Source organism: Epinephelus moara, chromosome 9, assembly GCF_006386435.1.
Source record: "Epinephelus moara isolate mb chromosome 9, YSFRI_EMoa_1.0, whole genome shotgun sequence".
Classification (NCBI taxonomy): domain Eukaryota; kingdom Metazoa; phylum Chordata; class Actinopteri; order Perciformes; family Serranidae; genus Epinephelus; species Epinephelus moara.
In genome coordinates, this window is record NC_065514.1 from 34,346,371 (window position 1) to 34,373,577 (window position 27,207).

At 40.0% G+C, this 27,207-nt stretch overlaps 3 protein-coding genes and 1 long non-coding RNA gene across 7 annotated transcripts in view; 3 read left to right on the forward strand and 1 right to left on the reverse strand.

The window, feature by feature from the left end:
• The window catches only part of LOC126395182 (protein SET-like), a 7,891-nt gene extending 1,351 nt beyond the window's left edge, over positions 1-6,540 (forward strand). Inside the window, exons 2-8 of the mRNA XM_050052423.1 lie at positions 1,340-1,397; positions 1,475-1,617; positions 1,787-1,890; positions 1,977-2,090; positions 2,222-2,392; positions 4,625-4,759; positions 5,543-6,540. Coding sequence (XP_049908380.1) covers positions 1,340-1,397; positions 1,475-1,617; positions 1,787-1,890; positions 1,977-2,090; positions 2,222-2,392; positions 4,625-4,759; positions 5,543-5,563 — 746 coding nt within the window. The 3' untranslated portion in view covers positions 5,564-6,540. The remainder of the gene's footprint in view (positions 1-1,339; positions 1,398-1,474; positions 1,618-1,786; positions 1,891-1,976; positions 2,091-2,221; positions 2,393-4,624; positions 4,760-5,542) is intronic.
• The window catches only part of LOC126395185 (uncharacterized), a 523,086-nt gene that overhangs the window by 350,415 nt on the left and 145,464 nt on the right, over positions 1-27,207 (forward strand). The window lies entirely within an intron of this gene.
• On the forward strand, positions 9,765-18,295 carry dync2i2 (dynein 2 intermediate chain 2). Its single transcript, XM_050052405.1, has 9 exons — positions 9,765-10,063; positions 12,441-12,701; positions 12,880-12,989; positions 13,193-13,350; positions 14,801-14,910; positions 15,630-15,800; positions 16,948-17,180; positions 17,277-17,434; positions 17,781-18,295. The coding sequence occupies exons 1-9, from the start codon at positions 9,986-9,988 to the stop codon at positions 18,017-18,019; spliced, it is 1,518 nt and encodes a 505-aa protein (XP_049908362.1). The 5' UTR covers positions 9,765-9,985; the 3' UTR covers positions 18,020-18,295.
• The window catches only part of sptan1 (spectrin alpha, non-erythrocytic 1), a 44,369-nt gene continuing 37,868 nt past the window's right edge, over positions 20,707-27,207 (reverse strand). For 3 of the 4 annotated variants that reach the window (XM_050052394.1, XM_050052392.1, XM_050052391.1), the window contains 9 exons: positions 26,721-27,017; positions 25,452-25,564; positions 24,704-24,721; positions 23,118-23,172; positions 21,905-22,101; positions 21,735-21,788; positions 21,499-21,645; positions 21,236-21,383; positions 20,707-21,149 (listed from right to left, as the gene is read on the reverse strand). In XM_050052394.1, the coding sequence (XP_049908351.1) occupies positions 21,024-21,149; positions 21,236-21,383; positions 21,499-21,645; positions 21,735-21,788; positions 21,905-22,101; positions 23,118-23,172; positions 24,704-24,721; positions 25,452-25,564; positions 26,721-27,017 (1,155 nt within the window). In that variant the 3' untranslated portion in view covers positions 20,707-21,023. The remainder of the gene's footprint in view (positions 21,150-21,235; positions 21,384-21,498; positions 21,646-21,734; positions 21,789-21,904; positions 22,102-23,117; positions 23,173-24,703; positions 24,722-25,451; positions 25,565-26,720; positions 27,018-27,207) is intronic. The other variant, XM_050052393.1, reaches the window with a different exon arrangement.

Below are 27,207 nucleotides of genomic sequence, written 5' to 3' on the forward strand. Positions count from 1 at the left end.
GGGGGGGGGGGGGGGGGGGGGCGTGAAATATAAGTAGTTTGGCTTTAAAATGAAATACTGGCATTGGCCAACATGCTGATTATGTCAGCACGTCATCATTGGTATCGGCTGCTATCAACTTTAAAATAAACTATCCGAATCAGCCAACGTGCTTTTTCTTATTTTACTGATGTTAATTCCATTACAGAAGAGACGTGATGATCAGTAAAATGAGGTAGGGAAAAAAGTGAATATATCAATATCGGTATTGATTATCAGCCAAATGAGTTGTACATCGTCATATTGCATATAGGCAAAAAAAACAATCCAATATGGTGCAACCTTAGTAGTTTAGGTTCACACAGAGAATATTTTGACTTTAATTATTTTAAAACATTTTAATGAATGACTTTGGGAATTGTTTAAGCACGAAAAGAGGTGGGGGGTTTTCTTCGCACAAAGTAAAGTTGTTATGGGTTCCAGACGGATTTCTGGCTAAATTTACACCAAAATTGGCTTTTTGTTGGAGTGAAGTTGTTATAACAGCCTAGATTAAAAGGATAAAATAAAGGTCTGTGGCTACAGTAAATGTCAGGTGCATGTTGGGAAGTATCTCATCCCTTATTATTAAACTAAATGGCTTTTCATTCCTCCCAATATCCTCCCAAATAGTGATGTTTGTGTTATTTCCTGGGGTTGCATTTACCAGAAGAATTTGGATTTTTTAGGCAGATCAGATATGGATAATTGACCGTTTAAAAAAATCTGTTATTGATTTGTTTAACTTGTTTTTGCATTTCTTTAATTATCCTCAATTAAGGAAATGTCCTTAATTATAAATTTGTTTACATAAAATCATAGCACATTGAGCATCTGAGTTGGATATGTTCCAGTGTAAAAATGGACTTGTAACTGGTTTATATTTCACTGAAAGTGCAGATGATCTTAAGGTTATAACTCCTCTGTCAATTACATAAGGACATCAGGGATACAAAAGTGCCTTGCCACAGGTGAACCCTCACACAGTGACAATTTTCCAGTGGCTTCCATTGAGTTTTCAAGTTGTTTCTGAACCTGACATTGTGTGTATTCTGTCAATATGACTTTTCACTGTGGCTGTCCAAATTAAATCTTTGAGAAGCAGAAAGGCTTCAATAGATCTACTTGGCCCTGGTCTTTAGCTATGGCACTGCAATCCAATGAAGCTACTCATATCTAGCACAGTGCAACATGTCACAGGAATATGTGAATATTAAGTTGGATATATGTTACAATTTATTGACTTCTCACTGACATTGCATGATGATATGAACTTGTTTTATTCTAAAATCTTAAAAAAAAATGTTCCTTTTCCTTTCAGAAAAAGAGCAACAGGAAGCAATTGAACACATCGATGAAGTACAGAATGAAATTGACAGGTGAGTTTGACTCTTGTTTATGAGTAATTAAAGATTGGTGCATGGACATGACATGTTTTTGTTGTCTTCCTCTACAGACTGAATGAACAGGCAAGTGAAGAAATATTAAAAGTAGAGCAGAAGTACAACAAATTACGCCAGCCTTTCTTTCAGAAGCGATCAGAACTCATAGCCAAAATCCCCAACTTCTGGGTCACAACATTTGTCAACCATCCACAAGGTAAACTATTCTGTTTTTATATATGTGTGTGTGTGTGTGTGTGTGTGTGTGTGTGTGTGTGTGTGCAATAGGCAGCCATTGTCTCTATTTGATGTATTTCTCATTAGCACACAGTAAACCGATCAGCAGCTAACAGTGTCTGTGCTTGGCTTGTGTGTGTGACCTGTAGTTTCAGCTCTTCTGGGGGAGGAGGACGAGGAAGCACTTCATTACTTGTCAAGGGTGGAGGTCACTGAGTTCGAGGATATCAAATCTGGATATAGAATAGATTTTGTGAGTTTTCAAGTTGAGTGTATATTTGAATAATTTAAATGGCATACCTGGCGTATACTGATACAGATGTGTTTTCTCTTCTGTAGTATTTTGATGAGAACCCGTACTTTGAGAACAAAGCCCTCTCCAAAGAGTTTAATGTAAATGAGAGTGGAGATCCTGTTTCCAAATCGACTGAAATCAAATGGAAGGCTGGGAAGGTTGGTTTGCATTTTTCCATGGTTTGTATGTAACGTTATGAAAATTAGTTAATTATCTTTCATCTATTACTACACAACTACACATCTATTAGTGCAACAGTTAACAACAGTTATTGTAATTATAATTTTAGGACCTGACCAAGCGCACAGGCCAGACGCCAAACAAAGCTGGTAAGAAAAGGCAGCATGAGGAGCCAGAGAGCTTCTTCACCTGGTTTACCGACCACTCAGATGCAGGAGCAGACGAGCTGGGAGAGGTGATCAAGGATGACATCTGGCCTAATCCGCTGCAGTACTACTTGGTAGGCTTATCGCTCCTCATTTTGGTTCGTTCTGGTCTTTAAGAGCATTCAGACAGGAAACAGCCCTGTGGTAAAACAGTGCAAGGTGCTTTGTTGGCAGGGGCTTGTTGCTTGAGGTACTGGTGACATGAAGACACAATACAAATAAGTTTGAATGCCCATGAGACACAAAAACATTGCACAGGTGTTTCTAATCTGAGACAGACTTCTCCAACTCAAAAAAGTTCTCACAGTAGCAGTTATTTTAAATTTTGTTGTGAGATAAAAAGAAGAAAAACAGTGTTTTAAAAAGTAATCCATCATAAGTTAAGTGTCAGGGAAAGGCCATGATGGGCTGATACTGGCCCTCCAGGTAATGGGTATGGCTCACTGTAAGCGATTTCATTTGAGAAAAATGTAAAATATTTACGCTGTTGTTTTAATATAAAACTTATTTAAATCCATCCTTTCAATAACTCTTAAAATACTTGACAAAATAATCTTAATTTCAGTTCACTTCACAGTCTATGTCAGAGGATGAATTTTGTCATGTTTTTTTTTTTGTATATCTATGGTACATCAAGTACAGTATCTTAAAACACTGGTGTTGGGCCTGCAAAATCCTGTTATTTGAACCTCATCAGCATGCTGATCTAGAGGTGGACTGATATATTGGCGTATTGCAGATACTAGGGGCGAGGGAAAATTGATTCAGTCTAGTATTTCGATGATTTTATGTGGCAATATAGTATCATCACACTGTTCCAAGTATTTATTTTGTATTGTATAATTTATTATATAAGAATTTTTTTATAATTATTATTCTATAATAAATTGTTAATCTTACTAATATTATAAATACAAATAAATCTTGAGGTAGCATACTGAAATATTAAATCAATTGCTTTTTTCAGTGCACTACCTATATTTTGCTGCAAATAAAATGGCTGAAGTGACATGAACAGACTGAAACCTTTATCCTATTAAATATAACAGATGTTATGATGAAGTTTTCCTTTGGGAACATTTATAGTTGAAAGTTAATAAATCGCAGTATATTTTATTGCAATACTCAGCGTATCGCAACAAAGTTAAAATGCCAATAATATTTTTATCAATTTTTTTTAATCAGTTTTACCTTCAGAAATCTTGTCTCAGTACGTCTCTCTCATGAAGTGTTGAACGTAGTGCTATACTAGTCTGATAGATGGCAAAATTATTGTAAGTGAGGGTCAGGCTTGCAAACAGCAGGGTTTTAGTTCATTGCAGTAGGGATCATGAGTTGTCTCAGCTCAGTCATCAGTCATGGTTAGGAATACATCACCCCCAGATGACCAATTATATATCAGTTACTCACCCTGTGTTATGGTGAACTTGTGAGGAAAACTTTGTTTTTCTTGTATGCCTCCATGGTTAACAAAGAATCCAAAAACTGATAAAATACTTGATAAATTGAGGTCATGGGGGACTTTGTTTAACAACAGCAAAACTATTTCGAAACATCTATTTACAAACTCACAGAACTTGTGCAGTATAATCCCAGTCTCATTTATTCAGTATTTTGCTCAGTACTTCTCAGACAGATAGCCCTTTCTGGTGGGGAACTTAACCAAAAGTGAAATTTCTCCATGCTTTCTTCAAAGCCAGACTCCATTGACAAAAAAAGTTATTTGACTTTGCTGAACATGGGAGCTGCTGGTCTACCGCTGCTTTGCTTGGTAGTTTATTTGTGTTATTTAGTGACATTGGTGAATCCAAACTAACCCACAATAACAATCAAACTGATTGAGGCAGTGGTAGACCAGCAGGTTTCTTGTTTAGCAAGGTGAAATTACTGTTTTTGTCAATGGACTCTGGCATTAAAGAAAGCATGATACAGTGTGTACAGTTTGTGCTTTAACTCAGTTCCCAATTGGAAAGGGCTGTCTGTTTGGGAAGTACTAAGCATATGACTGGATAAATGAGACTTGGATTATACTGCACAAGTTATGTGAGAGTTTGTTAACAGATGTTTTGACATAGTTCTGCCTGAGTAAAGGTGGACCCCTATGACTTAAGTTCATCAAGAATTTTCCTTGTTTTTTGATTCTTTGTTCATGAGAGAAAGACAATGTTTTCTTCACAAGTTTAATATAACACACAGTGAGTAATTGATGTACAAATGGTCATTCGGTGGGTGAAGCATTCCCCTAACACTGAAGTATTAAAGCATGTAAGCCAGGGCTAAGTAGTCAACTTCTGAATGTCCCAAAGGTCCCTGACATGGAGGATGAGGAAGGTGACGGCGATGATGACGATGATGAAGAAGAGGGCCTGGAAGATATTGATGAGGGAGAGGAAGAAGAAGGTGAAGATGATGATGAGGATGGTGATGGAGAAGATGGAGAGGTAAGGATACTGTAGATCATAATCAAACACTACTTTGTTGAACCAGTAATTGGAATCACTCAGTATGTTTACATGACATTACAGAGGATTGATTTATTGAGTTAGTCTGAATAAAACTGGACTGCCTCCAACAGACAGTAAGATGAAAGCAATCTTACACATTTAGTGCAAACTTCACTGTGCAACATAGGTCAAATAAACTTGAGTATGACATCATCTTTGATGTATGTAGCCTGTACGATGACAGCACCTACTGAATCCCAGGCTACGACATACGATGCAATAGCTTCCCATACTTAGTGCACAAAGATACTGCACGGGTTATTACTTCTCCAACTGTGAAGCACAACATAGAGGGTCACATCATTAAATAACCTGAAGTTGTTAGGCACTATATACTGCAGTGTGTCTGTGTGTTTGCTAGCTGCTAGATTACTCACCTGGCAGCTGCAACTCTGCCAATATTTCTCTACATACTTTGTCCTTCTTTACATGATCGCCGCCTGTTGTTGTGGCAGCAGACATACTTTGGTCAATAAATCGATTCCCCTCCCATGCTTGTATACTGGGACAAGGACAGAAGTCCAATTAAATGGCCTAGTTGAGCTATAACCGTAGCTCAGCTTAACTGTGCATGTAAATGTACTGAATGATGAATTGGGTGAGGACACTTGCTCTTATTGTGCTGTAGAAGTCCTGAAGATACTTAATAATAGCAACCCAAAAGACCTCTGAAATGTCAGATGATGGAGCAACTAGTGTAATACTTTTTCCTTCTTTCAGGATGACGGTGAGGATGATTAAACATTTCAGCCAACACCTTTTCCCAGTCCTCCCTCTGTGATCATCGTACAACTCACGGGAGCAAGATATTTTGTTTGTTCGGGGGGGGGGGGTTTGTAAAAAAAAAAAAAAAAACAACAACTTTTTTTTCTTTCCTGTGTCGTCAGCCTGTCCGTCCTCTTCCTCTGCAGCCACGGCCTGTCCATTACTCATAATGCCATGTCTAAAGACCAGCTCCATACACAGCGGGTCTCCATTTGGTGGGGTGGGGGTGTCAGTGGCTCTCCTAAAGTCTCACCTGTCATTGTTTCTCTACATCTCCCAAAGACATGCAAAAGAATAAAAAAATTTGTAGCATTCTGCACGTCATCTACGTAGATTTGAAATACGTACCATAGCAATTTCTATGTAAAATATGACAATATGACAGTTTCTGTTGAAGTTGTGAGTTCAATAAAAATAAGCCATGGTGCAGTGATAACTTAATCAGAGCATCCTTAGCCACTTTTATATATATAAATGTATATTATAATATATCCAGTGGTGGGGGATCCTAAGGCTTATTAGAAGTTGCATTTTCCTTTGTGACTTATTGTACTAATGGAACTGATTGAAAGCACCAGCTTGTTCCTTTCAACCGTTGTAAATGTTTTTGGGATATACATGTATCTTGGTAAGACAGTTGTTCATTGTACACAGTTTAATGGGGAGGTGTGGTGGGGCAGCAGGGCTTTGACGCCAACTCTGGACTTCTGTTAAATTTTCATTATTTTGTTTTTCAGGCACCCACAACAAGGTTTGAAATGTACATTTTTTTATAGAAACAACCTAAAAATCTAATTTTGAGCTTGACCTAACATTTTGAGATGGGAGAGAAAATTATTTCTGTGGAGTCCTCTGTGGAGTCTGCAGTGTTTCTCCTGTTCCACTGGAAACCTGTTCACATTAAATTAAGTGTACCAGTTGCTTTGTTACAATAAATAAATGTATACATGATGTTTGAGGGAGTTTGATTACATTTGAGCATTTCAGCTGCAGTTGTTTGACAAAACCGTCACCATGCTTTGTTAGTCAGTCCACAAGTTACACAGGCAATCAGGCTTTTAAAATGTCATACAACAAACTAGCAATTATCTAGCAACAGTTGATGTATTTATAGACAAATATAAAACGGATGCATAAATTCGTTGTATAAAATTTACTGGCTCTGATGTTACCATTGTTATTTCTTACTGTTAAGAATTGTGGGTTAACAGATGACTCAGGTTTTGAAAGTCTGTTTGAGCCCATTGTTTTAAAGATGTTAACACTTGTTTGATCCAAACATTTAAGTAAAGGGGAGATATATGACACAGAAAAAAGATGGAGGAAACTGATTGTTAAAAATACAGAGCTCATCTTTAGTAAATGGCATTGAACAAAAATTTAAACTTTTGTTTTTGCTCCTATTTTTCACAGGTTTAAGTTAACAATACCAGGCTTTTTTAAGCACTCAATGGATATATTTCTGGCAAAATTTGGTCACAAATTAGTTGAGATTTATGTTGGTGAGCACTTCTCCTTTTCCAAGATAATCCATCCACTTGACAGGGATGGCATATCAAGATTCTGATTAAACAGCATCATCACTACACAGGTTTACCTTGGGATAGTCACAATAACAAGCCACTCTAAAATGTTAGTTTGATCACAACAAAATGCTACAGATGTTGCAACTTTTAGGTAGTGTGCCATCAGCATGCTGATTGCAGGAATGTCCATCAGAGCTGTTGCCTGCATACTGAATGTTTGTTTCACTACTATAAGCTGTCTCCAATGCTGTCTATTAATTTTGAAGTACATCAGTATGTTGTGATGCTGTTCATTCAGCATCTTGATATGCCACATCTGTCAGGTGGATGGATTGTCTTGGAAAAGGAGAGTGCTCACTAACATGGATTTAAAAAAATCTGGGACCGACGTTTGATAGAAATTTCTCTATTGGGCACATAAAAAAGTCTTCAATCTTTAACCTAAACCTGTGAAAAATGGGAGCAAAACGAAAGTGTTGCATTAAATTTTTTGTTCTGTGTACTCTGTACCTACCTCTGGTCTGACTTATCCCGCAAAGAAATAAATCTAACTTTGTAAATATAAACCAACATTTCACTGTTGCCTTTATGATTAATCAGATAATTTACCACATACCAAACATATATTCTTGAAATAAAACATGTCATGCAGCTCTCCCACCAAAAGATGGCAGACATCACATAAACATGGATGTAGGAGAAAATTGTTAGGCTGTGACCTGCACAAGGCCCGAACAACCACAGACTCCAGCGTCAGCTGACAGTCATCAGCACCATCACTGCTTAGGTGAAATTTCAGACAATGTTTCAAAATGAATGTAACTATCTGAACGATCTATTTTGATATGTTAGGCCTGTGCCTTTTCTTTTTTTTTTCGTCTGACACGATGGTGATTGCATCCATAATTAACGTAAAACATGAAATACACTTGACATGCACGGCCTGCTTGTGGTGTCTGTGGCTCAGTGGCTGCTGGTGAGCTTATGTGTAACATAAATACTCCAAGGAAACCTTGTTTCAATATCAGAAGGACACTCATTCAACAGAGCAGGCTACATGTTTATCATGCAGGATCATGCTCAGGAATCGAAGTCTACAGGTGGGCCTTTACAATGAAAAAATGATGTCAGTGATACTGGTTAAGTTGCCAGACTTTTGTCTCCGTTTTAAAAAATGGTGCCGTGCATTCAAACACCCATACTACCATACTAATTAGTATGCCAGAATAAGATTTCATATGTGAAATGCAGTATGCTCAAAAACATCTCCATCCGGTCCGATTTTGCAGTAGGCTGTAGAAGCCGACACCTTTCTGGCTATTCTGACCCACAATCCACTGCGCAGCGGACGGATATATGTGTCAGAGGGTCGAAGTTCAGGGTGTAACGTTATGAAGAAGCATTGGGTATATCCCCATTGTATTTTTTCCCCTACTAGACACCATCTCGCCCAAACTGTTATTTATTTATTTTAATTTTCGAACATTCGTAGAATAGCTATACAAAAACATACTCTTGCAACATCTCCTTGAGGACGCTCCTTCTATTAAATACAGAGCAAAATAAAAGTCAATCTCGTTAAAGACGAGGAAAAAATAAAAACGAATAATTAAGCAAAATCTAATAGACTAAGGAAGAGATTTATATATACATAAACAAGTACTGGGAACGGTAAGTTGGCTGGAACATGGAACATAATTTAAAACAACAAGAACTGAGAAAGGTAGACACTTACTTCTCTTGCAGTCCTGCTAGAGTTCTTTTTTTTCCGGTGACAAGAAAAACACCGTTAAGTCATTTGTAAACCAGTTAAAGGAACGCTTACTATTCCTCCTCTTGCTACAATGAATATGGTATTTATTATGTCAGAGTATGTCCCGATTGTGTGCATACTGCACAGTAGGTACTTTTTAGGGACAGCTGCAATACTTTCTAAAAGTAAAAGAGTAAAGTATGTGATTCGGAACAAACCCTGGTGCCAGTTCTATTAAAGTCAATGGGACAGACGCAACAAATCTGTTGTTTCCCTTGCCATTTAGTCTCGCCACCAGACAATCAGAGATCTTCGCCTTCTGATTTTAGTTAAGCAAAGCGTCTAAAGACTGACTTGTGAGTCTACTTGCCATTAGTCTCCAAGCAGATCATGGCCTTTAAATTTTCCTTGGGCTTTAAAATTTAAAATATACTGGAATCTGATAATCGTGTTGTTACGAACTGTTCAACTGTGTAGAAATGTACAAATTAACACACCCTGAAAATAAAATGATTTACTCGCAATTGAAGACCAAATAACTTTGTTTTGTATTATTTATGTTGTATTATTTGTAATTCGTATCTTTATTTATTTAAATTTGTTCATGTTAAGTTTTCTTTTTTCTACTCAGTTGTATGCCCATTTACTTTGATAACACAGGACTTGCCTTATTGTTGTAATCTAAATTGTTTAATAAAGTTTAGTAAAAAACAAAACAAAAAACCTTTGTGTTCATGTTGTTCTCTCGATTTTTTTCAATATAAATGCAATTCTTCGACCGCTGCCCATCAAAACACTACTGTAAGAGGAACGTGTAGGATTTTTTCCTGCATTAAAACAATGAAACTATACTTTATAGTTCCGTTGGATAAAAAGCGGAAGTGAAGAGGGGATTTCTCTCTTGCCTCTCCGTAACCAAGGTAACGGCAGCTTTATGGGAAATGGCAAACGTTTCGGTTCAGATGCTAGACAGCCAACGGGCCGATGTAGCTGTGTGAAAAGTACCACGCGGTCTCTTTTCTGTCAAACCTGCATTGTATCAAAGCAGCGAATGACGGATAAGGTCGTTAATGTTCATTATTAGGTTTTTCTTTAGCTAGTGAGCTCACTGTCATTAGCATGTTCACTGACGAAGCCCTGGACTCAGTGAGTGTCCAGTCTCTGTGGAGGACATCTCAGCAGTCAACGCAGGAGTCGGTATGTTTGACTAGCAGTGATAACTTTAGCTCCCATAGTAAGCTGTTAGCACGAATCATAGTGATGCCTGTAGTTAGCTGCCGGATATCTAGCTAGCCGACACGTTACATACAGGCGTTCAAGTGCTCGGGGGCGGGGGGGGGGGTGGATGGATGGCAGGTCAACCCTATATGCCTCATAGAAGTGGTAGGCTAGATATCATCTGAAAACGGATTGAGAAGATACAGCTCAGCACTGAGTTCCTCCAAGACACCAACACCTTCAGGAACACCACAGAATAACCCTTGCTTTGATTTGTTATCTAAAACCTTTGACGTTTGGAGATTTCTGTAAAAAGAGCCATTTTCTGCACTGTTCCTGGAAACAGCTGAGAAACCCCTTATTGTCAATACAGCTATAAAAGCCATCCATCCTCTGAATGGTCTCTAGTTTGTGTTGTCACGATACCAAAATCTTTGTTTTGGTACCAATACCAATATGAATTTCGATACTCTTCGGTACTTTTCCTAAGAAAAAGTCCTTTTGGATACAAACCTTTAGAACAATAAATAGTAGGGGTGTAACGGTACCAAAAAAATCATGGTTCGGTAAGTACCTCGGTACGGACGTCACGGTTTGGTAACTCAAATGTTCCACCAAGTTTGTGTTGTCTCGTGTTGTCTCCCTTTGCGAGGCAGACTTTCTCTTGTCTTTTTTCACGTGCGCCAGCTGCGAATGTTGATACAGGTGTTGTCATACACACCACTTGCGCAATCTGTGCTCCAATAGGAACAAGAAAGGCGTTTGTGTGCATAATTGAGTAAAATAAATTCACTATATTAATGAATCAGTGTCAAAGTACCGGTATTTTCCGAATGCAGTATAGCACCGTTTGGAATACTCTAGTACCGCGGTACTATTTTAGTACCGGTATACCGTGCAACACTAGTTTGTGGCTGTAAAGTTTCATGAAGCTGTGATTACTCCTGAGGTCACTATAGGTCACTTTTTATAGTGACATCTGTTTCAAAGAAATGGTCTCACTACAGTGAAATGGTTATTATGAAGACCATCATCACATATGCATAGAACTGTGCCCCTTGAATTGAAAAGAGTTTCAGCTTTCCAGTCAAACCCAGTTCATGAAATTCCAAGACTGTTTATGGACTGTTTATTTTCCCCAAACTGCATGGGACTAGCATAAAGTTGGCATGTTTGTAAAGGGGAGATTCATGAGTATCCATAGAACCCATTTTCATTCAGTTTTCTCAAGGTGAGAGGTTAAGAAACCTCTGTGAAATGGTTGTGCTGTTAGCCCCCTTCCTGAGAAACCAACATAACATGGTGCCACTGGATTCCTTAGGTCTTCTCATGTCATGTGATACCAGTACTATCCCTCTGGCTCCAGCACACTACAGCCTCTTAAAGACAGGAATGTTGGCTTGGTGAGTCTCAGAGGGTTAACAGGGAACATGGATGACAACAGTCATTGGATTTCACCAAAAGAACAATTTTGTTGTGTTAAACCAAGACCATCTCATTTGATTATGAGATGTTGAATGCATTTATTTGATTTACAGTAATAATTATAATTAACATATTTGTTTAAATATAATACACATACATAAAAAATGTTCTCAGTTACACTCACCTAAAACATTCATTTTAATAAAAAAACATGTATGGAGCTAGAGCAGTTACACTAAGATTTGGCATCAAAAACAAAATTTGCCCTTGAAAAGGAAGCACTGGCACGGAATAATAATCACACAAAAAAATTTGTTTTTACAAATATTTTTTGCATTTCAATGTGTTTTCCATTGATAGTCCTGCAATTTTTTTTTTCATGTCACTCTACTCTCAGTGTCGGTTTTTTTCATACCAATTCAGTGACAGAAAGTTGAGACAGGAAAAAAAGATTTAAAAAATGCCATTGTAAAAAAAAACCTGACACTGAAAAAGAGATAAAGAAAAACTCTGAATGCAAAAAATATCAAAATAAAATAAAAGTATTTTTTAATGCATACAAAGCACACAAAGCATCAATAACGCACCTGCTTAAGTTAAATTAACTGGAATTTAAAGTTGTATTTGCAAGTTTATTTTGATCTGTGTGTACTGTACAGCTTTCTTATTCTGAAACAGCTAAAGTGTACATATTTATTCTGTTATTGTACTTTTTTAAAAGTATCTTTGTTGTATTTTTTTCAGTTTTAGATTTATATTTTTGAATGTTGCAGTACTTACTGCCTTATTTTTAGTCCTCTTACTAAGTTTATTGGTATGTTTTATTTATGCACCAAATCCAAATTTCTTGTCAGGGAAAACCTACTTGATAATAAATCTTATTTTGAAGTACATCCCTAAGTAGAAGGGCCTTTATCTACTGGTATTTCAGAGAGGCTGTCAGACCGGACCTGTGCACACTGCTGAGGCAGAGACCCAGACTGTGCAGTGTGCCACCAGCTGTACCCAGACGGAGCCACAGTATCAGGAGACTGAGCAGCTCCTCCAACAAAACCATGATGAGCTGGAGCCGCCAGGCCTGCAGGACTTCCTACAGCAGGTGGAGGACACGGCCATCAGAGAGCTGGTCAAAAATACCAGGAGTCACGCATTTGATGAGTTCCAGGTGAACTGGGAAGATCACAGTCAACTGGTAAGCAGGAACAATGCATCACACAAAAATGGCGTTTTCTCATTTCTTAGGTGACAGGCGAAGGAGAATCAGAGTCTGTAGTTGTTCCTCATGATGTTTAGATATTTTGGAGCAGTGCTCTGGACACAGGCTGGGGTTGATCTTCATGAAGAGTTCTGTATATGACCTATGTTTGCAGGTTTCATGCCTTCATTGTCTTCAACATCCCAGTGCACAAGAGAGAGGTCTTCATGTAACTGCTGTGTCCTGGAGCTGCACAGGTTCAGTTATTGCCTGTGCCTACGGTCGGTATGTTAGTGTTTCACCTGATGTATATACAGTATATATACTGTATATTATGTTAATAAAGCTGGAAATCCACTACACATGTAGTGAATGTTTTCCCAACTCATTTTAGTCTCTTAATTTCAAATAATTGAAAACATCAACAATGAAGCTGTTAGAGAAGCTCTCCATAGTCATCATGTTTCAGTGGGGTTTTTTTTGTATAGGATTGACGATGGAGACTGGAGTACTGAGAGGTCATGCGTTTGTACGTGGAACCTGGACCGCCGAAACCTAAATCCCAAACAAGCTGATCTGGTCATAGATGTTCCCACTGCAGTCACAGCTCTGTGCTGTCACCCTGACCAGCCTGCCCTCATTGCAGGTACACTCACATCACCCACTGATTACACTGTCTGAATCAGGTCGACTCACGTACACATATCTCATCTGAACATAAAGTTTTCAACAGACACTTGTTCAGCTAGCAGCTTGAGGAAAAGAGGAGATTTAATACTATTAGATATTCTGTTCTGAGAGCAGATGAAACCTTCCTGTAATCTCAGCCTGGTTCTACATGAATTTAAAGCAGAGTGGTGCAAAACACAGCTGGACTTCATTCATTATTTCACGCACTTCCTGCTAAGTTTGTATTTTCAGTGTCAGATGCTGAATTCATACAGTGTCAGCAGAATGGCAGGAATGCAGACACCACACTGTGAAGCATTGTTCTATTATTATATAATGATGGTTAGCCACATTGCAACCCTTGAGGTCACATCAGATAATAAGCCTAAAGTAGCCGTTTTATCGTGTGTTACAGATCTCCATAGACCCCATGTTAAAATGACAAAATTTACAGCAGAAATAAACATGTTTACAGCTTAGTACAAAAAACAGTTTTGGTCTCTATAGCTAATTATAACATTTATTACAACTGTGCCAGGGGTGAATTTTTATATAACTAAGCTGTTTTACATTTTATTAAGGCCCAAAGTTATGCATGTTTAAGGTTGGGACCACTTGAGTGACAGGCGTTCTGCAAGGTGTCACTGTAGTCTTTGAGTCGGATCCACCCCTCACTCCACAGCTCCACATTCTCATCCAAATACGGTCACTTCTGGCTCCAAAAAACCAAGATGGTGACAGCTAAAATGCTGAGTTCAAAGCTTCAGAACAGGAGTCCACAAACCAATGGCTGATGTCACATAGTTACAGTCATTATTTTATAGTCTATATTTCTGACATGTGCCATGTAACTGCAGTATCGGGGTACTTAGTACTCGGTGACATATTACTGCACTTCCAGTGCTCTTAACTTGGGGTACTTGCAAGAGACAGATTAAAAAACAACAGTCACATATCCTAACTTTTAGTACTAAAACTTAGGCAGTGATGACAAGCAGTTTCTTCTGTTTTTGGGTCAAGATCCAAAAACTCTGGGTCTTACATTTCCCATATTGCAACTCAAACACATCTTTTATGAGGCTCTTTCTGCATGGTAAATGTATGTCTTTCAAACCCTACACCTCCAGTTTGTAATGCAGGCTTTCTCTTCTAAATTTGTAGTCCCTTAGTCCAAGTACACACTTGGCAAAGCTCCTCTAGAGCCACAGAGGACATTAAACAATAGTTTTCACAAGCTGAATAGAACTAACCGAGTCTTTGATCCTCATGAGAAAACTGGCCTTTAAAATGTCTCTCTGTTGTGCAGATAGCAGAATAAACCTTTTTTAAAGGTGTCATGTTTGTCACTGAGGTATGTCTGTCCGTGCGATCACACACTTGTTGAGCAGAGCTTAGTGTGAACTGTGCGTGTGTTGTTGTGGCTGCAGGGGGTCTGTACAGTGGAGAGGTGGTGGTCTGGGACATCAGTCGGACTCAGGACCTTGTGCTGGTCCAAACTGGGATGTCAGCAGACAGCCACAGAGAGCCTGTTTATCAGGTGAGTAGACACAGTCTGTTAGGCCTTCTGCTGATCATGCAGTCAGTGTGGTGCACCACTGATAGGACTGATCATTAATACCATATGTAAGCTGGTAGAGAGGTTTAGTGTCCTATACTTTGTTTTGAAAGGCTTTAACACAAAATTACTCGGTACGTTTACATGCAGCTTGAGAAAATCAAATTTTTGGCTTAGTCTGACTAAAACCGGACTTTTAAATGCATGTAAACAGCTTAGTCCGACTGACATTGGACTATCCGTAGCTCGACTAACACACCAAGATAATTCGATTGAAAATCTAACTATTTCTTCATGTATCCACTTAGTGCGACTAGAGTCTTCGGGTCAATTGGAACTAGTTCAATACGCGCTATATTAAAAAGGACACAGCCTATGGAGGTGGAGTCAGATGTACTTGGTCAGAAATTCGATTTTCTCTTCTGCATGTATATTTAGACAAGACGAGAAGTCCGACTTGACTGATTAGCCGAGCTATGAGCTTAGCTCGACTGCTGCGTGCATGTAAACATACTGATTATGAATTATAAAATCACTCCAAAATTACTGGCACAGGTATGAACCTTCAGAAATCTACATCAGTCTAATGTTGTGTACTGTAGCGTAAACTGCTTTTTGATATATAAGTGTCACTGCTTTTTGATATATAAGTGTCTAAGTGGTGGTGGTGTGTGTGTGTTTGTGTGTGTGTGTGCATACAGGTTGCCTGGGTGCCCCTGCAAAAGAAAGGAGACTTTGGGGTGCTCAGTGCGTGTTCAGGAGGACGGGTGCTGCTGTGGATAGTGGACTCAGATCAGGGCAGCTTTGTCCTGAGTGCGGCCTATGCCTTAATACAACAGCAGGTTCCCCACAGCAGTTACACTAGCTTCAAGGTGAGCCTCAGGATGAGGTAAAAAAACAGAAACCAAACTGAACTGTTCAGAGATAAGACCAAACAAAAAGCAACAGTGTTCACAATCACAATCCTGAAACAGGGCTTTCAGGCTTTCAGTGAGATGGAAAGATGAGGGGCTCACCAGACTGTATCACAGCCTAATGGAGTCCAGATTTAATCTTATAGTCGTTACAGTGAGAAGTAGGTGAACAATGATGGTATTAATTTTAATGAATGTAATTTTTGATGAAAACATCCTGAAAACTAGAATTACTACCTCCCTACTGTATGCTTCCGAGCACCAGTCAAGTTTCTCTTACAGATTTACATCCATGTCTGTGAAAACATGGATGCTTCACACCCATCTCCCCCCTGACAGCACAGAAGATCTATACAATCAGCACAGTTTCAAGGTGGACACCCAAGATTAGAGTCACCAATTCAGTATCTGGCCAAATGTCTCCCCTTCTGTTCCTGAGATATGACATCGAGTAATGACCAGAAAAGTGTTTTATGCAGAACATTGTGGTGTCACAGTGAATTTGACCTTTGACCTTTTGGATATAAAATGTCATCAATTAATAATTTTATCCCATTGGACATTTGTGTGAAGTTTTGTCATAATAAGCATATGATATCTTACTTATAGCCAAAAACATGTTTTGTGAGGTCACAGTGACCTTGGGCCACCAAATTCTGATGAAGTCAATTCAACTTTTTTTATGTAGCACATTTCATATGACAAGCGTAAACTCAATGTGCTAAAGATACATCATACATGACAAGCATTAAATATCATATAATATAATAAAGTACAACATATGTAAAAACAAGCAGACCTTTGACCTTTTGGATATAAAATGCCATTGCTTCATTATTTTATTTATTTTATGATGCATTCACAAAAATAAGACAAATGCAGGGTGACAGTGACCTTGACCTTTGGCCACCAAGTTCTTATTAGTTCATCGTTGAGTCCAAGTGGGTGCTTTTGTCAAATTTGGTAAAATATTCCCTCAAGGCATTCTTGATATATCACGTTCAAAAGAATGCTATGCATGGATGGACGGACAGACGGACAGATACTCCTTCTGTGTGCTGCAGTGTGAGTACACACTAAAACCTTATTTTTCTGTCGCCTACAGGCCCGAGGGAGCAGCACTGTGGGTGTCACCTCTCTGGCTCTGTCCCCCTGGGACTCTGACACTTTCTTGGTGGGCTCTGAGGGCGGCCTGTTGCTTAGATGCTCCTTCTCCTCCCAGGTGCTGGCTGCTGCGTCCTCCGAAGGCCAGAGTGTGACACTGAGAGCCCCAGCAGTCTTCCCATTCAGGCCCCGCAGTGGCCCTGTCCACTCCATCCACTGCTCTCCTTTCCACAGGTCACAGCTCCGTCTACTGACCAACACATGATCATTACAGAAGTGATGAGTAACTGTTATACAGGTGACTCAGTAGTGACTTGTGTGTGTCTGCAGGAACCTGTTTGTGAGTGCAGGGACTGATGGTTTGGCCCACCTCCACTCTCTGCTGCAGACCAACCCGCTTCTCTCTCTCAGGGTGTCAGACTCCTACGTGTTTCATGTGCAGTGGTCTCCAACCAGACCCCTGGTTTTTGCAGCAGCTACTGGACAAGGTACAGCATGGAAACTCTGTGTATGCATGATATAGATATTTGTGGATTTAATGCTGGATTATCAGATTCAGATCAAGAAGCAGATTATGCTAAAATTGGAGCTACGCATCAGCCGTTCCATTTGTCTATGGCACAGTATATTTCAAAGGTCAATCATCAGATCTTGATTAACCCTTAGAATGATGTCATTGCTTTTTACTGTCATTTAAAAATGGAGGATGACATGTTATTCTTATGAATAATTAAACTCTGCTAAAAAGCTGTCGACCTGATATATTGTTTGCTGAAGCAACAGTATCACACAGATGTTACCTTGTTGATTGTGGACTGTGCATCCTTTATTAAGGTGCGGTACAGATATTCGACCTGGGCCGCAGGTCCCTGAAGCCAGCAGCCACCATCGAACAGGGAGGTGCAGACCAACCTGCAACGTGTTTGGCCTTCAACTGTCAGAACCCTCACCTGCTGGCAGTGGGGAAAACAGATGGGACGGTCGGCGTTTGGCAGCTGAGCCATGATTTGACGGAGCAGAGCCCCAGAGAGATCAGCCAGCTGGAGCAGATAGCCAATCATGTGGCGGAATGAAATGTTGACTTGTGTCAGTTAAAGACTGTTGCGTAGGACTGATTTATGCAAGCTGTGTTTTGTAATGTCACAGGTGTTTTTTCCCTTATTGGGTTTTTTCCTTTATTGAAATTTGATGTCATTATTTTTTAGAAGGGTGTTTTAGACCCAATGTTTTATCTGTGTTTTAAAGTTCTTTTGTTCTGGCTCTCAGTACATTTTTGAATGGAGGTGATGTAGGGATGGTGAATTTTGATAAAATGTTTTATCAATAAAGATATACATTTCATACTTTAATTGTAGTATGGCTTTTGCATTACTGTTTTTTTTCCCTATGCACTTTTTTCTGTGTATTTTATTGAATCCAGGAGGAACAATGTGGATTCTGTCCTAGCCGTGGAACAGTGGACCAGCTCTTTACCCTTGCAGGGCTGCTGGAGGAGTTTGCCCATCCAGTCTACATGTGCTTTGTGGACTTGAAGAAAGCTTACATCCACGCCCCCTGGGGAGTTTTGTGGGGGGTGCTGTGGGAATGCAGGTACCGGGTTCGTTGCTATGAGCCATCTGGTCCTTGTATAACTAAGGTGAGTGTTGTGTCTACTTTCTCAGTGTAAAGTCCAACACGTGGGTGTTGGCCTTCGTTTGGGTTGTCCCTTATCACTGATACTGTTTGTGATATTCATGGACGGGATCTTAAGGCGCAGCTGGGGGGAGGAAGGGGTTCAGCTTGAGGACCTCAGAATTGCATCTCTGCTTTTTGCAGATGATGTGGTTCTGTTGGTTTCATCACACCATGACCTCCAGCATGCATTTGGGTGGTTTGCACCTGAGTGTGAAGCAGTCAGAATGAGAATAAGGAACTCCAAGACGCTGCGCAGGACTGATGTGGTGAAGAGGAAGCTGAGCCTGGTCCATCTACGTCCCAACCCTCACCTATGTTCATGAGCTTTGGGTAGTGACAGAAAGAGTTAATATAAGTTTGCTTAGAGATAGGGTGAGGGTCTCAGACACCTGGAAGGGGGTTGGAGTAGAGCCGCTGCTCCTTCACGTCAAAAGGGTCCAGCTGAGGTGGTTCAGACAATGTGATCAGGATCTTCCTGATCAAGGTTTTTGTGGACATGTCCAACTGGTAAGACGCCCCGAGGCAGACCCAGAACCTGCTGGAGAGATTATATTTCTCATCTGGCCTGGGAAGGCCTCAGGATCTCCCAGGAGGAGCTGTAAAGCGCTGCTGAGGAGAGGGGCGTCTGGAGTACTTTGCTTGGCCTGCTGCCCCCGTGACCTGGCCCTGGATAAACGTATAAATATTGTGAATTATTTTACCACCCTGAGTGGTTTAGATGGTTAACCACACCTGCCCCCACAGAACTTGTCAGCCTACTGGTGTACAGTAAGTGTAAATACAGGTGTGGTCTCAGCTTTTCGTGTTGACCAGTTGAAGATCCAAGTAGGACTAAAACATTGTCTTCATTAAACTTGTGTGGCATAAAGTGAGGCGTTACAGCCTTCCTTAATGTATGCTGTGTTTTGATAGCTTTGCACCTGCGTGTTGTGCGTTTAGTTATTCTCCCTCAAGTGTGTCTTGTGAGAAAAAACAAAAGCTCAAATACTAACAATTAAAAAGGTTCAGTGTGTAAGATTTGATGGAATCTAGAATTCCTTCAAGAACCCAGTGATTTAAACCAGTAAAAAACACTTAATGAAGAAGTTTTACGCTCAGTTCACCTAGACTATATCCCCTTGTTGACACAACTGTAATGTCTTATTTACATTAAAAAAAAAATTGTATTTAGAATACTGAAAACTGCCCATATAACATATGCCCATATGATTCTAAGGTGTTTGGAATTGTGAAAATGATATGGTTCATGAGCAACAGGACAGTTTCAGCATATATATGTCTGGAGAGAACAATCTGATTATGTAAAGATGCAAATTAGTACATTTTTTATAGTACATTTATGATAGGCTCACCACTGCCACTGAAAAGCTGCCTTTCCTGTATTGTCTGTCAGTATTTGCTAGACTTCCTGCCCATTTGTTTTTGATGGTTTTATTTTGTTAATGGTTTTCCTGTTAAAAATGTCATCAAAATTTTAATGAAAAAAATAAATAAAAATAGTTTGACGTTACACATCAATGTTCTGCGTCATCGTTTGGCATGTTGGACATGGGCTGTTAGCCTAGCACCTGCTAATCTGTGTTCACCTTTTTTCATTGGTAACCATAGATCCAGATTTTACTGGGAAGCGAATTATCTGCAGAGGTCTTCTCCTCTATAAAAAAGTGATTGAAACTGGTGAATAAAGCAGTTTCAGGTTAAAAACAAAAAACACAACAAAACAATAAAAAAATAACAAAAACAAACAGGTGTTTCTCTGATGCTGCTTAACGTGGAGGGACTGCTAACTATGTTGGCCAATGCGTCTGACCCTATCTAGAGCCAGTCATTGTCTTTTTGATCTAGGCTACTTTAGAAACATGGCTGTGCAACATTACAATCTCTGTGGATGAGAACCTGCTCCCTATGTAGATATAAATGGCTCATTCTTAGGTCATGAAAACACAACAATTGTTATTTTCAGGCAATTAAACATGAAAGAAAGCGTACTGATTATATTAATTTCCATTTCTGCTCATATATCATCCTAAATCCTAAACACTGGACCTTTAAATAGTGGAAGTGACATTAAACAACAGACTAGAGGTTTCCAGTTCTAACCAGTAGCGTTTATTAAAGCACACTGCAGTTGTTTAGGTGTTGTTAACAACATTATTGTTACTATTAGGTTCTTAAATTCATTGAAAGCACAAGCTAAAACAGCTAAAACAATCACATTCAAATGTAGACAGATCCACTATGCTATCAGGAGAAGCACAAAGAGTTAGGGTAGAGCGAGATAAATAGAGAGTACAGATAGTTGTTATTAGTGAGTATTCCTAGTGCCACAATCATGCAGTTTCAGCCGTGTGTTGAAGTGTGTGTGGGAAAACGCATCCCGATTGGTCCCTGGTGGGTGGGGGATCAGTTGACGAAGAGCGAGCGGGTGAACTCCACAAAGTCGAAAGCTGATGGCAGCTCGCGGCCCTTGCTGTCGAGATACGGTTTCATGTGTGAGAGGCAGTAGTCCGCCTGCTCCTTGGTCAGGTTCTGAAAGAGAGAAAGAGACAGTTAGACCTCCATGCAGACCTGACACTTAAACTGAATCCACAGAGTGAACCGTCAACATGTCTGACCTGGTAGAGCTCTTCTTTAGTGACGTAGGGTTTGTTCTCGGTGCTGAGAGCTCGGAAGGCGCTCTCTATCTCCTCACTGGACTTGACATTCTCTGTCTCGCGGCTGATCATGAATGCCATGTACTCCTGCAATGACACGTTGCCATCCCTGCGGACACAGATTCCTCACAATTAGTCAGCAAATACAACAGTGTGTTAAATACCACACAGCCATACTGCAGTTAACATCCCCATCAATGTCATTTCTTGAAAACATGACAGACCTGTTGGGATCCACAGTGTCGAGTATGGCCTCAAACTCAGGATCAGGTTCACCCTCTTCCACCATGGGCAGGTCGTAGCCTAGCGAGCGCAGACACGACTTGAACTCTTGGTGGTTCAGACGACCAGACTTCTCCTTGTCGAAGTGCCTGCAAATAAACAAGTGTAGATAAGGATGTAACTTCATCAGACCAGATGTAGAAATATGTCAGGATGGAGTCAAGTCAAAGCCACTTACTTGAACATCATGCTGAACTCCTTCAGAGCCTCCTCTGTCACTCCAGTGGTGTTCCTGAGGGAGAATCAAGGAGGAAGGTAAGCTCAAAGCACCATCAAGTGTTTTCTGACAGGCTGACACTGCACCTTAAGAGTGTCTGAGTAGTGTTTATAATGTGATGGTGTGTGTACCTGGCCTGTATCTGTTGCTCCAGGTTGTGCTGCATCCTCATTCCCAGTTGATCCAGTTGGTCCCACTGCTGAGCCAGGCCCACTGTGCTGTGCTCTGTGTACTTGTTGTCCAAGATGAGCGCTTCCTCCATAGCTGCACCCAGGTCTTCAATCTTCTTCAGCTGGCTGCGCATGGCCCGGATCTCCTGGTGCTTACGCTACACACGCACACACACAAAAATACGTCAAAAAAATGTGATTCCCACACACACTTATGCATTGATTTTTTTTTTTTTTTTTTTTTTAGAGTCGATGACCTTTCTCAAGACTTAAAAAAGGTCACAATTTTTCTGCAGGACCCGATTCCCTGCTCCACTAAATAAGCAGGTGTGCGAGTTGTCTTTGATTCATTAGCACTTCTGTCTCATTTCATTTGTCTCATTAAAACAGTCATATACACAGTACTGTCCAACTTCTATCTGTGGACATTCTGCTACAGTGTTTGTATGTGTAAGATACAGCAGAATGTGTTGCTGTCTAATAATGCCAACAATATTGTTAACCTGGCGAGCACTGGTATTGCCAACGAAAACATGGTTTTCTGACTTGTACTGAAACGCAGTCATCTTGGGTGTGATGTCATTCCCAGCTTCAACTTCCGGGGTAAATGGAACGCAGCATTTGACTACTTGTTCACTGGGAAAGACGAGTGCCAACATGTAACAGTCAATGGGTTTACATGACATCAGAAAAAAATCGATTTATTGTGTTAGTCTGACTGAAACTGGACTTTTAAATTGTACCAAATCGAATTTCTTCAAGTCAGACTAACACAGCCAGATAATGTGATTGGGAGTCAAATCACTCCTGCACGTGTACAGTTAACCAGAAGAAGAAGAAGCCAGTAACAACATGGTGAAATCTGTATCGAGAGCCATGTATTTTTGGACAGACAAGGAGACACAATTCATGCTATGTCAGCTGAAAGGGATAAATATTTTAAAATACATGGATAGGAGAAAAACACGCAATGGTGATTGTTTGGTCTGTGATAAAATAGATGAACCAGAAAAAGGTCCAAAAATGAACAAGCTAGAAGAGATAAATAAATCAATGCCCTTACCATGCTTGTATACTGGGACAAGGACAGTAGTCTAATTAAATGGCCTAGTCAAGCTATAACTGTAGCACGACTTAACTGTGCATGTAAACGTACTGAGTGAGTGATATTTACCTTGGTGGCCTCCAGCTGGGACTCCAGGGTACCAGATTCTTCCACCATACATGACCTGACACCAACAGAAAATGATGTTAGAAAGGAAGCAGCACATTGTGATAAAACCACTGCACTCACTCTCACAAACACGGTTATTTTCTACTACAACCTGTAGGCCCAGAAAAACCATAAAACTATGATTACATTAGGTGTTTGAAAATAAAATAAACTGGTTCTGTGGTGTATAATTTGGTGTGTCACTACTGTGACAAAATAATTCTGTTTGCAGTGACAGTGGAGCTGTTATGCTGTCTTTGCTGCCAAAGAGCAGAGCTGCATTCATGCCACAGATCTACTGGTAACCCAGACCATGCAGGTTAGGGCTACTGCACACAGGACTGGAAACTGCAGCACAACATTAGTGGTTCAAGAACATGAAAAGCGTCACTGCACAAATGGTAAAATCTAGGGCTGGGCAATATGAAGATATATAGTTATTGAGATATGAGACATATATCATCTTTGATATTGGATATCGTTTCACGATACGGCGTAAATGGTGTTTTTTTTTTTTTTTTTTTTTTAAAGGCTGCATTACAGTAAAGTGATGTAAATTTATGAACTTACCACTGTTTATTTGTTTTTACACTTGCCATAACCCAAGTAGTTGTTATATCCAAATTGTTGATGATTATTGATCAAAAATCTCATTGTGTTAATATTTTCTAAAAACAAACAAACAATAAAACCCAGCAACAGTCATCCCTACAACTCTGTTGCATCAGAGAGGGATCAGAAATATTACGTTGGATTTTATCTACTTTTCCTAGCATTAATAAAGTGCTTTTGAAGAGATTTAAAAATATTGAGATAAATATTGTGTATCGAGATCCACCTAAAAATGTGATATTATTTTCAGGACATATTGCCCAGCCCTACTATAAACTAAATCACAATGAGCCAATGGGACCAGATTCCACAGAAAGTAGCTTCTGTACTGTTTAGAATGTGTTAATTTGTACAATGGAAGCCAATGATTTGCAGTTTCCATCCTTGAAGTACACAAAGTAAACATGATAACAGTCCACTGGTTGAGACCAGTGCTGACTGCAGCCTGATGCTTTCAGTCTGAGGACTGGGTGAATGTTAGTACAACAGGGAGGTACTAAGCACACAAGAGCCTAACATAAAGTTTTAAACTTAAGTGCATGTGGTCACACAGCCCTGAGGTCTACGTGTGGGTCAGAAAAAAGCAAAAGAAAATAAAGCAAGGCTTGAAAGAGGTTGACCTTCCAGAAAGATCATCAGCAACTTGGTACTGATAGACACAGATAACCCGTCGATAGGCTATGCTATTCAAAGAGAGGGTGGGGAAGGGAGGAGGACCGGAGATTAAACATCAGACAAGTAAACTGAGTGAAAACACGGAATATTCCAGAAAAAAAATCATTTCCACTAAGGAGGAATAAGGGTAACATGTGGCTTTAGACTGACACCTTTGAGATCAAACATTTACTGTCATCATCACGTCTTTTCACATCCACTCATATCAAATCAAACACTCATAACACAAACAAATAATCAAGAGGAAAAGTGATATTAACCCATCCAGAAGGTATGTCCTGATTAGCAAAGCAATCCCAAGCACCAGCGAGGAAGCATCGAAGAGGAGGGGGAAAAAGAGGGGAGGGATGGAGAGAAAGAGAGAGAGAGAGAAAAACAAATACACGTTAACATAAGCCAATGACACAGTGCTCACTGCAGACAACCCTAAAAACATTACACGCTAAACACCAGTGTGGACAGTGGTGAATGTGTTTGATGACTTGCTTTTGAACATAGAGCCATGTTCTAATGTGATGTTCATGCAAGAAACCAAACACTTCACCGGTGCGAGAGCATGCTTTGTGCTGAGCTTATTCAGTGGCTTTACAGAGAGACAGACACTGCAGAAAGTATGTAACCTTGTAAGTCAATAGCGAGTAGTGAAGTGAGTTACGGGGAAACTTTGCTGATTTTCAACCAGCCATGTCACAATGTGTGCAGACGAACGGTGTTTGGCTTTCCTCCATGCTGTCAGCGCTCAGAGCTCCCCGCTCATCTGCCAGTAGACTATTTCGGTGGATGGGCGGGGACCTCTGGGAGTCAGCAAAGTTTCTCTTTAAACATTGTGTGTGTGTAGCTGAAGAACATCATGCAAGTGAGAGATACTGTCATCTTAAAAACACAACATTTATGCTGACCACCTGGTCTGAAATGTGGATGTTAATTCTATGACAGAAAAGCTGACATCACACTGTAAAAAATTGAGCCCAGGTGTATAAGGCTCAGCGGGAAAAACACATCCTCTACCTGGTCTCCTGCAGCCACTGGTGGAAAGCGTTTGCGTGCTGCGCAAACTCCTGACGCAACTTGTCGTTTTCCTCCTGCCTCCTCTGCTCCTTCTGCAGCTCCAGCTCTCGCTCCTATATTCACATTTACAGACACAAACACACACACACAAAAAAAAAAACAGACACCAGGAGGGTCAACTGTGCTGAACATTATTTTAAACTCCTGGAAATATAGATGTAACAAATAATGACAATGGATCTAAAAATGTATCTGTTCAATTTATACCAATGCCAACTCATCAATAATCTTTGTATAAAATGTATCAGGTTGTTTTCATTTTTAACAAATATAACCCGCTATTGTACTTGTTTTGTTTAACTTGCCTCCTGATAGGTGACTTGCAGACTGTTAAAGTAAGTGGCAAAACACACAAGTCCTGCATAAGGTCTGCTATTCATAGGTGCATTTAACAGGTAAAAATAATAAATATTCAATTTGCAAGTTAAAATAAATTAGTGGGTGAAATAAACAGAAATTAAAATAACAATACCAGGCTCTGTTTACCTTTATCTTTTTCGTTATCTGCACAGTTTAGCCCCGTTTCCACCAACACTTTCCGTAGAAAACCATTGGAGCCAAAAGTAACCCTTCAGACATGGTACCTAGACCCTAGTTCCATTTTGCGTTTCCACCTCAAACAGTACTCTTGATTGTGAGCAGGATTATTGTAACTCACTGCTGCATCCAGCACTCACTGTATTTCCTCATCTACCGTGATAGAGGGAAGTTTGCAACTCATTTATTGTCCACAAAACGAGGTTGCATGCCGACATTTTCAGAACATAATAGCTCCATCTTTTAGTACCAGATCTGTGTGCTATGTACCCCAACAGAGGAGTGACCAAAAATGGCAACAGTAAGGAACAGTTCCATTAGTACCATCCACAACTTTTCACTGTGGAAATGGAAAAAATGCATACCAAACTTAACTGAACCGGTCTGCTTGGTGGAAATGGGGCTTAAGTCTACAGTTACTTGATTACTGTGTGTTTTGTTGAGTTTCAGGTGTGCCCTATTAAACATCCTTATAGCCTTGTTATGGTTACTTTGATTACTGGTGACTAAAGTAAAAGTAAATAAAAAGATAATGAAGAGATGTTAATGAAAGCTCCATAAAAAAACAGTAAGTAGACCTTCAATGTACAAAACACTACATAAGTGAGTAGCCTGTGTATCTGATTACGTGTGCACACGTGTCAATGCATATATAATCATTGATGTAGAGACCTTGATGATCTTCTGCAGGTTCCTCCAGGTCTCTTCTAGGGCCTCCATGGTGAACCAGGTGTAGGGGTTGGACACCACCTGGTAGCTCTTGATCTGCTGGTCCAGCTCAGCCAGCTGGTTGAAGTCGGCCTGAGCAGAGCTCAGTGAGGAGCGGAAGGCCTCATGGGCTTCACGCAGCGCCCGGATCTCCTCCAGAGAGTTGCATCTAACTGGGTCTGTCAGATCCTCCTCTGCATTCTCAAACCAGCTGTTGAAGGCTGATGCCTTCTTGGCAAATGTCAGGAACAAGTCCTCAACCTGTAGAGGAGATATGATTCTTAATATAAGCTCAATGTAGTTGTATTACCTCAGGTTTGCTAAATGCTTTACCCATCTGTATTTAAGCCTTGACTGTGGACAGTATAACTTCAGAGGCTTCAGAGTTATTTTTGGAGGTGTGCACAGAAAATGTTTACACACTACCTCTTCAACAAAGGATGCTCTTCTG